The sequence below is a fragment of the Manacus candei genome, unplaced genomic scaffold (genome assembly GCF_025592945.1).
Source record: "Manacus candei isolate 608988 ecotype Guabito, Panama unplaced genomic scaffold, ASM2559294v1 h1tg000049l, whole genome shotgun sequence".
Classification (NCBI taxonomy): Eukaryota; Metazoa; Chordata; class Aves; order Passeriformes; family Pipridae; genus Manacus; species Manacus candei.
The window spans coordinates 6250534-6263058 of NW_026138097.1; the positions used below are offsets into that span (position 1 = coordinate 6250534).

The window sequence follows — 12525 nt, forward strand, 5'->3', positions numbered from 1 at the left end:
AAACGTCCTCCTCTAGACACTCATTGTAGAACTGTAAACACTAATCAATGCTTACAAACCTACAAAATCTTCCATTGACACCGTTCCAAATGAGAACAGTATGACACATGCTGATCTCCACTGGATTACAACTGCTCCAGGCATCTATTTCCATACAGCATGCATCACAGGAAGAAAATGTAAACAACCTAAATTTGGAAGAAAGGTTACTACCTGTTTCAAATTGAGTCGCAGGAAAACTGCACATAAGGAGTTTCAAAACAGAGTTCCTTATGTTCCCCTAGTGACACAACCTAGCTGAGGCTGTAGCAGTAGCAGTTGCTGTGCATAGGGGAGTGATTGGAGAGGAATGATAAACACTGCAGTCATTACTTTTAAGCTAACCCATGCCATAGAGGCTTGTTCTTGCAGAAGCGAACACACACAACGCATTTTTGTGAAATACAGGCTGCATATGATGATAAGAGCTGCCACCCTCTCCTCTATGATCCTCTCATCAGTAGCCTCTTATATTACTCTCACACTGGTCTGGGTCAGATAAACTCTCCATTCTCAGCACTGCCAATTCCATTCAGAAGCTTAACAAACATCACCCCACACTGAGTAACAAACACTTGAATATCATGAAGCAGACAAATCCAGGGTTAATTGGTACTGGACTGGGAATTGCAATGAGTTTATCTGGAGATCTTGTATAACTGAGTGAGATTCCAGACAATAAGCACAGACCCATCTTGTTTTCTCATACTAATTTTTCAGTTGTGATGTAATGAACTATCATGTTACAGTATCACTGTATTATCTGTTGTTAACTGAAAGAAAAGCAACTTATCTTGTACAAAGTATTATAATTATATAAAAGCTATCAGTTGCATCTTTTATATAGCATAAAAAACCTACAGCCATTGACAGCACAATAACAATTTGTTAGCTTGCTTTTATTTTTAAACACTATTTGCAACTGGAGGACATAGAATAAAGACCCAAGACATCTGGGCAATGAAGCAAGTGCTGTCATGTGTCATGACAGTCACAGCCTGGTGCCAGAGATTACCACTGTTCTGCAGCTGCTGGTGCCCATGATCATAAATCGCACTGAGTGGTACAATGCTCTGCTGTATCAGCAGAAACAAAGAGATGAACAGGTCTGCAGGACTAACTCCTACTCAACAGATTATGGTGGTCCTTTTCTTTACAGTATTCTGTTTCTGCCCACAGAAGGAGAACTCTAGAAAGCTTTTTGCTTTTGTGAGTATCCTATGAAGCTAGTGCTACAATCATGAAAATAAGCTAACAGTGTAAGAATACAAGATTTCCCACACTTTCAGGACTTTTCCTTCCAGAACAAAGGTGAGGCAAAGAAGAAGGAAGACGATTCGGTGCTGCTAAGGTAGTGTTCTCCAATTGCTGTCACCGTGCATTGCCATCCCTTTTACAAAGCACATAGTTGGAAGCACCAAGTGAATGCCAAGGAAGCTGGAGCATCCACCTTGCACAATGCAAAGGGCTGGACAAGCAGGTCAGTGCAGCACCACACACTTGCAGTTCTCCTTTCAGCAGCCAGCACAGCCCCTGCCAAGCTCTCAATACCTGTGTGCCGCGCGACTCTGCGCAGAACATGGCACCATTCCCAAAAGGATCTCCAGAACCAAGTACTGGGAAGTAAAAGCAGCAAGAAAAGCTACTGGACTCCAGGAATATCAAACGTTCAAAACACACATGGAGTGCATTGGTTTTCACAATGAACTCGTGGCTCCACTGAAACAATTTTGCCTGAGGATATTTTCCACTGCTTGCCACCACTCACAAAGATTCAGGTTTGATTCAGGTTCCACAGCTTAGGCAGAAACTTACTGCCTTGATGCTAAACCCTGCAGTTAGGTTTTCTGAGGTTTCTGTGCCTGAATTACAAATATCAGGCACAAATAAAATAGTACAGAAACTTTCCCTTCCTGCCTGAGGCACTGTGTCTTTTTAGTAACCAGTGCTGAGAGCGTCTGCACTCTTGAAAATGCTGGCGATAGGCAGGAGGTGAGGTGCTCTTGTTACTCTTCACCAGAAGAGTACACATCTTAGCCACAGTATTCCTGTCTACACTCTGCCAACTGTAGTCATCCTTCCTCATTGAAGGTGAATGGTTTCCTATATTTGCTCCTTCAGCCATAAAACTTTGGCATCTAACAGCATATCTTCCTAGAAAAAGTTGCCATGGAGATTTCTTTATGTAATTAGCATGTTCTGAGATCCTTCATAATCAGCACCAACACTTGTAATCTTAGCAAGGTCATCTACAACCTTTGCAAAAATGAGAACCTAAAGCTGACTATAAAATGGGGGGAAAAAAATCTCAAAGGGAAAGGTTTTCCTTTTGAGGGGAGGAGGGATTATACCAGAGCTCCATACCACAACTATATTTATTTTGGTTTTAAGTTCATGGGAATACATACACATGCAGTAAAAATCTGCACAAAGTCAGAAAGAGAGATCAAGGTTCAAAGAAAAACTGGGGTTTCATTCATGTTCCTTCATTTTAGCACATGCACAGACACATACACAGAAGAAAGTGATAAGCAACTCCACTTCGATAAAGCCAGAAAGTAGTTCATTAATCCTGGCGATGACTTTCAAAGGAGTGGTTCCCAGTAACACCACTCAGGTCATTTAAAACTGCAAGTCCGAACTCTATATACAGCACCTAAACCTTCTCATCAGCCAGGAGTCCAGTCAGAGTCAGAGCGAAAGATATCAAGAAGGTGCCTTGTATGTGACATCACTTCCAGCAACAAATTCAAATTAATATGTCAAACCTGCCTGGCCCAGGTCTAACTCCATCAAGACCATGTAGTGCCCAGCCCTAAGGGCAGATCAGGTGTTGCCCACTTGGCATTTACAAGGGCCCCTTTTCTTTCCTACTCTCCAAGATTAGCTCCCAAGCCTAACAGCCTGATTACCACAGCCTTCCACAAAGTTGAAAACAATGTATTAACACTTCTCTGAGGAGAAGTCTTACATTCTTATTGCTGGTGAAGACACAACAGAGAAGGGAAGACAGTACAAATTCACATTCTCTTTTTTAAGCTGGGATGTTGTTGAATCCTTCTTGAATTTAACGTTACAACCATTCAGTAATGAGACTTGTTCCAATTCAGTCATAAAATAGACCTCCTAAACTTCTAGATAACATTCACCAGCATCACATTCTAAGCAGACAACATCTTAATTCTTTTAGTAGCTTAATACACATAGGCAGATTAAATATATCTTAATTACAACAGTTATAATATATTAATCCTCTTTACCAGATGGAGGATTTCTAGCTCATGTCTGTATTTCAGGAGTCAAATAACATACATATAAACACACTTTTTTCCTATAAAATTCTCTAACTTCAGAACAAGTTAATTTCTATTGCCTACACAGGAACATAGAGAAACTTCATTATTTTTCTTCCACAAGTCACCATACACCATGACCAGGCCCCTGACCATCTTGGTGGCCCTGCACTGGGATTGTTCCAGTGTATCGGTATCTTTCTTGCACTGGGCATCCCCAGACTGGGCACAGCACTCTAGACACCGTCTCACCAGCCCAAGCTGAAGGGAAGGATCCCTTCCCTAGACCTGCTAGCTACTCACTGACTTATGCAGCTATCCTTCCTTGGTACTAAAACTCACTCAATGCAAGGACTGTTGTCACCTCACATTCAAAGGTTTGTTCATCTGTTCTGGTTTTGGCTGGAGTAGAGTTTATTTTCTTCACAGTGACTAGTACAAAGAACTGGTTTGGACTTGTACTGAAAACAGTGTTGATAATACAGAGATGTTTTTGTTACTGAGCAGCACTTACACAGAGCCAAGGCCTTTTCTGCTTCTCCCACTGTTCCTCCAGCAAGGAGGCTGGGGGTGCACAGGGAGCTGGGAAGGGACACAGCCAGGACACCTGACCCCAACTGATTCCATACCATACGACATTATGCTCAGCATATAAGCCTGGGGAAGGAGAAAGGAGAGGATGTTCAGAGTGATGGTGTTTGTCTTCCCAGGTCACTGTTTCATGTGATAGAGCCCTAGTGTCCTGGGGATGGCTGAACACCTGCCTGCCAATGGGAAGCGATGAATGAATTCCTTGTCTTGCTTTGCTTGTGTGAGCAATATTTGCTTTTCCTATTGAACTGTCTTTCTCCCAACCCATGAGTTTTTTTCACTTTTACTCTTCTGATTCTCTTCTCCATCCCACGTTAGGGAGATGAGTGAGTGGCTGTGGGGTGTTTATTTGCCAGTTGTTGTTAAACTGTGACACTGACATCACCACCTCCAGAGGTGCCTCTTAAGACTGTTGACCTGCTCTCCAGCCCATATATCACCAATTTTGTGATGATGTGACTGGGGTCAAGTCCTTGCCATAATCACTGTACACTACATCCCTTTACCCACAGTGCCAGTCATTTCACAGAGAAAGAAATTAGGTCAATCAGGCATGACTTGTCCTTGGCAAATCCACACTGGCTTCTTGTCCTTTGCGTATTGAGAAAGGATTTCCAAAAGGATTTTCTTCACAACCTCCATGGGGACTGAAGTTATACTGACTGGCATGAACCTTGGCTTTCCTCATGCAGTCTCTTCATGCATGGGCTATATTCCTCCCACATAGGCTCTCCCTGCTTCCACCTCTTGCGTACGTCCTTCTTGTGGTTGAGCTCTGTCAGAAGCTCCATGTATATCCACGATAACCCACTGCCATGCCTGCTTGACTTCCTGCACATGGCAATGGATTGTTCTTGTGCTCTGATGAAGATGCCTTGAAGATCAACCTGCTCCTCCTGGGTGCCTCCGCTCTCCAGTGCAGTTTCCAATGAGAAACTCAACAGGCTGAGATCTGCCCTTCTGAAGTTCAGGTTTGTAATTCTGCTGTTAATCTAATGATCTTAAACTCTGCAGTGACCTGGTTGCTGCAGACAAGGCTGCCTCATCCTCTACACCTTTATCATCATCTACTTCAATCCATGAGATCAAAGTCTACAGTGATATTTAACATTCTAGAAAACACTTGCTTGTTAATCAGTAAAACTAACACAGATTTCACATGGCTGCTTTTATAAATGAAAAACAGGTATTTTTAAATAATGGTGCAATATGATTTAAATAAGGCTGACCTGCAAAAAAACTCAAGAAGACCTACTTCTACTTTAACCCACTAGAAGTTCTTGTAGCACACGAGTGGAATATGCTACAAACTGTGGCAAATATCAAGCAAGCAGCTATATATAGCACTGTGTATAACATCATGCAGCATTCTATATCAGCTGGGAAATGAATCGCCCACCACTGTATCTATAGGTTTTCATGCGATGTCTGCTCACAAAAAACAATGTTTTCAAAATCAAAATTAGCATACATCATTAGGGGTACAGAATTCACCCGTTACACATGCACAAAACAAACCTGTGTAACAGCAAGTGAATTTAAAACCATCTTCCTTCTCATATGCAATCACTGTTTCAGTTTAGAATTTATGCCTCTTGACAGAAGGGGGAGAAGAGCATCTCAAAACTACTATGTGCTTCCTTTATTTATAAAGACCACTTCATACCTATTTACATATTTAAAAAATTTAAGAAAGGCTTCAGTAAAATCTCTGCTAAAAACAATTTACTTCAGAGAAACGTGATATTTGGACAGATATTTGTTTTGAATGAGCTCAGGTGTCAAAGTACTTATCCTTTCAAATATATTAAGAAAGCAAGAAGTATTACAATTGTTCAATACAATGAAAAGACAACAATTACATTACAATTGACAAATAGGGAAAGCATGTACCATTCCTGCCAACAGTTTTCTTGCCAGCTTCTCAGAGCAAACATCCATTTCAATTCTTCCACAGTCTTGCAGCAATAGTGAACTACTGCTGAATTAAGGCCCAGCTGGTCTCAGGTGGAAGCACTCCTGTAGAGATCTCACTGATCCAGGCTGTGGGAACCAGGCTAAGCAGCTAAGTGTGCAAGACATTGTGAGGACAGACGGGTGGGACTGCTCAAAAGTCAGGGCACAATACAGTGTGTTGTGATGATTCTCCATGGGAACAAAACCTTTCTTACTCAAAAAGATGGAGGAGAGTTTTCTGGCCTTTAGAATACATGGCTTCCTCAGCAACAAGAAAACATGTCAAAGGAACAAAGAAAACAATCAGGAACTATTAATGGAATTTCAGAGGACAATTATGCTTTCACTTGATCTTTTACCAAGAATATTTTAGAGGGTAGGGAGTAAGGTATATTTACAAAGCTTCTGTAGCTTAACTAGTCTTCAATAACAATGCAGTATAGAACCACAAAAATTTGTTTAAAATTTAACACATAGTAACATCAAAACAAACAAATGTTTCCATGGAGACAACTACCTAAATAAATGCTCACAATGGATCCAAAGCGTGACGTCATCCAGTCCTGCCTGCAACCATAGTAACATGCCAGTATAAACAGAAATATTTTTATTTTTCTATCTAATAATGTCATAGAATCAGCAGTTTTATGGCAGTGCTTAAAACATATTCTTGCAGTGCTGAGTGGTAACACTTCTAAAATAAGAGCAGAGGTATTTATATCAGGGCTATTACTATTACCATGTTCACTATATACAACAAGTGGAGTATGTGTATGGCATAGCTAACATATCAAATTTCCCAGAGCAGTTGTTGACCCCACTAAACAAAGAAATTTAAGTTCCTAAGGCAACACGCTGGAATGCTAGTCAGAGATCCGTAGCATCTATTATTTTTGGGTATTCTGCTTTCCTTAATACAAAAATCCCAAAGTTCTTAGACTGTTGTGTCTCACTGTCTTGCTAGAATAAGAAGAATTCAGCCACGTGTTGCTTTTCATACCAAATACAGAATCCTTCAGTGCCCTTCTCCCGTGTCACCAACGTACCTGCTTTCTCCAAGGCAACAAGATTCACTAAATCCATATTTGCACTCTGCAAGCACAATACAAAACAAACAGCCTACAAATTTTTGCAACTCTGGAAGAATATCAGAAAAAAAACGGTTAGTTAATGAAGAAATTTTCCAAGAAGGCAGGTACTTGTTTCAGCTACTAAAAACATATCCATGGAATACCCACTTTCTTGAGACCCATGAATTTTCAAATGCTATTGCATGTCTACATGCTTCTAAACTCAGTAGGCCCAGATGGCATTATCACTCTTCATTTGCAAAATATAAAAGAAAGATGTCTATATAACGTTCAGATAGTATGTGAAAAATCAATGTTTAGAATGATCTAATATTACTAAGATATTTATACTAAACCCCTATATTTTAGCAGAAACCTGAGCTACAGGGAAATTGAAGATATTATCATTACAAAAAAAAGTGGGAGTACCACTTTCGGCACTGTCATGCAAACTTCAGATACAGCAATTTATGAAAACTTCCATTCTCATAGAATATAACTGTGACTTATCCTTGTCTTCAAGTATGGCAGTAAATATATGGACCAGTTAAAAGTTTCCTAGAAAGTATTTTCAGGCTTTTTTTTAACAATCATATGAGCAGGATTTTCAGAGAAGAGGTTGCTTCATTTTCGCCATTTAAAGAGAAAGAGTTATCCTGGTACCAATCAGCAAAAGAGATTTTTACATAACTTTAAGCAAGTAACTGCTCTGAAATTAAAATCTACCCTGCAACCAGTGTTACTGTTGTATGAAGTCCAATGAACATACAAAGGAAGGAGTACATCATCTCAAGTGTTGAATGTGAAACTACAAAAAAAGTTCCTGCAAAATTACATTTACAGTAATGTACACTTTTGTTGCTGCATTTTTTTACAGATTTCATTCTATAAGATATGGCAGAACTTTGTAATTCACTCTTCACAATTTCTTTTGCTTTTCCAGGTGCAACATGCATAGAAAGTTAGCAATATTGTAAGAGATGTCTTTACTGTATGTTTTATAACCTAAAAAAAAATAAATTACTCTTCTACTTATTACAGACACTGCAGTCTATCCCAACTGTATTAATGCAATCCAAATATCTGGCATAAATGTAGGTGTATTTTCTCTGCTCTCTAGGGATGCAAATTATAAATATTCATACATGTGGCTACTCTCACAAGTAGCTTTTCATTTCAAGTAATTCCATTGCAAAATTCGTTGTTGCTTCACTTCTTGTATTTTCTGTGTTGACAGTAGAAAGTTTTTAAAATAGAAAAGAAAAAAATTAGGCGGAAAAAGAATCTATTAAATCAATTTTTAACAAACAACAACTTATATTACAATCCACTAAATTCAAAGGATTTATGAGACCCTTAAGAACTTACAAATTACTGTTAAACAAAAATCCTTGCAGTGAGGGAAGAGATCACCCAGTTTGCATGTTTTCTTACCAAAGACTGCAGTTCTAGCAATAATTCTTTCATGTGTATTACTGTGGATTCTTTGCATTTGTTCTTCTTATCCTGAAGTACATATAAATGTTGTGCTTACATGAAGGTTTCAGTGGACCTTTTATGCAAGATAAATAGACAAATTACATTTCAGCCTGACCTGACATCCTCACACAGAAGGAAAACACTTCTTTTCTTATTTGTACCAAAGGCTCACTGGAATTTTTTCAAGTTTTAGAACAACATTAAACTTAACTAATCTCTGAAAGACAGACACAGCTTTGAAGAAGTATCAAGGACTGCTCAAAAGTTTCAGAAGTTTTGTTCACCTGCTTTGGCGGAGCTGGAGAGGGGGTGTTAAGTCTACAAAAATGTTCATTACTTCAGAGATAAAATCTCTCCTGGAGCAGAGAAAGTTACCAATCAGAGAATACAACATTATCTTTCAGTAGCTCTTAGGTAAACATATCTCTTATTAATTTCCTTGTTACTTTACCCTGGCTATCAGCAACATGTAGTTCCTACCTATTTTGCCAGTATCTGTAGCATAATAATAAATAAAGACTGGGAAAGTTAGCAAGACAAAAGTGGGCTTTATACACAGTAACTCATAAACCAAAAGAATTTCTACTAGATTAATTATTTTCTAGTGTCTGAACAACAAATGCCATTGTCTTAAACTCCAAGTACAGCTTGATGCCTTAAGCCCCTAATGGTTTTTTATTTTTCTAATATTGGTAAGCCTTATAAGTTTTGTAAGTAGGTTTTAAAAGCAGCAATTCCCCCCTTCTTTGTCCCTTGTCCCTTTCCCTTTAGCACCCTTGTTTACACATTCCTTAACCCTCTTACCCCATTCTATGCTCCCTATATCAATCCTACTCCTGAAACCAGTAGAAATGTTTAGTCTTTTGTCAAGGCAAGGCCTAGATTGTTGGCAGAACAGCATATCAGGGCCTAAACCACAGAATACGGTCAAGAATTAGGCAACTATGTACCCTTTGTGCTCTGAGGGAGACGAAGATGGGATGAACAGGGGGTCCCGAAAGCCCCCGGAATCAATTCTCAGGGGGTGGATCCAGGGTGGTCCAGAGTAAAGGCCACAGGGTGGACACATCTGGGATTGGATGGATGGTATTATAAAATGTAACATCTCAGGCACAGCCTGCCCGCGTCTTGTAACATCTTAGCCTTGGCAAAATAAACCCTTTCTTATCTCACCCCTAATTAAATGCTCTGGAGATTTTTTTTCAGCACCAAAATTCCACGGCAACAAGCTGGCTAGATAACAAACCCTGTTGATAAGAACCAACAGAAAATAGGTATGGAAGTTTTAACACAATGCTAAATGGCAATTGTAGTTGGGTTTGACAAACACATCTTCTTGTCTTTGTTGTGTTCACTGGCCAGACTACAACTGCCAAAATCCACCAGCCCCATCTCACTGACCATAAGAATCCCAGGCTGAAGTCCATCTTACGAGACAGTAAGAGAGGTCTGAGAAACTGCTGAGCTAGCACTCTCCCCAGAGACAGAGACAAGAAGCCCAGATCTGAGTTGAGACTGCTGAACAGCAGCAAGGACATATGTTGACATTTCCCTGGAGCCTCAGGCACCTGCCACCTCAGAACTCACTCCTGTGAAACAGGACTGGATTCCTTCTACCCCAACAGTCACAAAAACCAATACTTCTTTCTATCTGCTAATGTTGCACATTTTTAATGCTATATCATGGAGTTGTCTTATCACTAGCGTGCCCAGAAGCTGATTTGAGAAAATAGCACTAAGATCGTATCTATCATTAAAGGAAATAATAAGACAAATTCTTAAGCTGATGAAAGTCAAAGAATATTTGAAAATAAATGCCAACGCTGCCTATCATAGATCAAGAAAGAAACAAAACTCTACAGCCTAAACATGCATTTCAAATAAACCAGTTCACTCATAGTATATCTAATTCCAGCAACACAACTTCCAAGAAAATATGAGTACTGTCTCAAAGTGAAAGTGGACTGATACAAGACACATTCTTACTGAATAAGAATGTGCATATATAGTGTCTTCAATTGCCTAGATAAGATCCCCAAGGAGAAAAGAAACAAAGAAAGAAATCAATCAAATAAGTCATTCTGTGTATGTTACACTGGACAATTTCCAAGACTGTCTTTTCTTCTCTGCCTTTCTCCGCTTTGATGCACTCAAAAGGGCCAGTGATTGTAGCAAGATTTTCCAACTACCCTTGTAAGCAGTTCAGTTTCCATATCCTCCCCAGCACTACAACACAGTTGAGAGCACAAGCCAAGTAAGTGTTACTACAAGCTACAAGTACAATTAAGGGACTCCTTTAAAAAGCATGACCCTCAACACAATGAGGTGTGAGACAATTTAAACAGCTACTGTGGTAACAAAAAGCAAAAAAGACAAGATTATTATATCAGATAACAGGGGAACAGGGAAGGTAAAAATAATCCAATTTTACATATAAAACAAAACTAGAAAAATTATTTGGGCTTCATACAGAATATGCCAGAACAGATTAATATCTTCTCTTAGATTTGATGAGTTTCTGACCAAGCTTGCCTAGGTTTTCAGGTTGCAGAGAAAGATTCACTAAGGCGCCAGTCTGGTCACAAGAATAAGTATAGACCACAAAGACAATCCTAATCAATTCATCACAGCCATCGGTCTCCATCAAAATTCACCATCAGCTTGGCATAGCCCTACACTTCAAATTTGCGTTAGCGTTGTGCTGGACATCAGGACTCTTGCTAGAATATTGACTTTTAGCACATATTCCACTTTAGCCTCAGTCCTCTGAGGCCAAGCTTTGGCAAGATCATCCTGACTTCATTCAGATATCCTTCAGAAAACACCGACAGCACTTACTGCAGTTTCTTGGAATAGCCTGCATTTGTCCTGATCACACCATACCTGCTTGTATAGTATAACACCTGTGAAACTACAGTCAATTTAAAATAGCAGGTCATAAGCTGAAAGTCATATCTTCAGACAAAGCAATAAAATTTTGTAAAGGAACATGAAAGAGATCAATTTTGACAATGACAAACAGTGTCTCACAACATCTGTAAGCAACAGAAGGTAAATTTAGATGATATCTACAAAATGTGGGGGAGACAAGGAAATTACGGCAGAAAAGCACTTACTTGATTTTACTGAAGACGATGTCAACATCTGTGGTTGTTACGTTCTTCCCATCTATCACATGACAGTCTTTACACAGCTTTGACCAGTTCTTCCCGTGCATTTCTTTTCCTGTGGCTCTCGTATCACCATGGACAGCAAATTTTCTGAAGGCCTCTTCCAGAGCACTTATTTCTCCTGCCGTAGCTCCCTCATGAGAGTTGGTTGAATCGGTGGATAAGCGTTTTGCTGGCTTGGTTGATTTGTCAGCCATTGTGCTACAAAGAGGAGGAGGGTAAACTCATTACATTAATTTGCACTAATTTACTTTCTGTCAATCTACATGCTACAGTCATGTCACAACGTATACAAAATAAATGGTCTATAAAGTTAGCAAGAACTCACTGCCCTCTATCACCAAACATCAGTCTAAACATAGAACTAGGTAACTCTCTGCCCATGTAGAAAAAATTCTAGTATATTAAAAAAAAAGATAGGGAAAGAACGTTCCAAAATCGAGCACAAACCTAGTTTCACCATCATTGCATCAGCCAACAAGAGAACGTTTGCTTCCTTTTTTTTTTCTTAAATGGCAATCACCACAGTCACTCCACTGATTTGAATAAAAGTATGCCCTTTACATTGTAGGCATTATTATCAACTTGTCTTTCTGAAGGAAGAATAAACATCCCTTTATTTTCTGGACTGTGGCTTTTTTTTTTTAACTGAAAAATTAAATATTTTGAAAGTGTAGCAAAAATATTAATGTTATATTATGTAAGGACTAACAAGTAAGGCGGCCTCAGAAATGCTTAGGCAAGGCTCTCTTGTTAACAAAACCATTCAATTCTCAAGTTTAGGCACAAAGAACTGCAGTTGTGGAATTCATTTGGAAGGAACACATCCAGGAGCTCTGAGAAGGGATGGCATTACTGCAGAGAAGAACTTTCAGACTACCCTATGTACATGTAGGGTAGGTTTGTCTTTTAAATGAGACCTAAAAC

The 12525-nt window shown here is 39.3% G+C and overlaps 1 protein-coding gene across 1 annotated transcript in view; it reads right to left on the minus strand.

Moving 5' to 3' along the window:
- Positions 1 to 12525, minus strand: part of TPPP (tubulin polymerization promoting protein) — a 73581-nt gene that overhangs the window by 47734 nt on the left and 13322 nt on the right. The window contains exon 2 of the mRNA XM_051798935.1: positions 11545 to 11799. Coding sequence (XP_051654895.1) covers positions 11545 to 11795 — 251 coding nt within the window. The 5' untranslated portion in view covers positions 11796 to 11799. The remainder of the gene's footprint in view (positions 1 to 11544; positions 11800 to 12525) is intronic.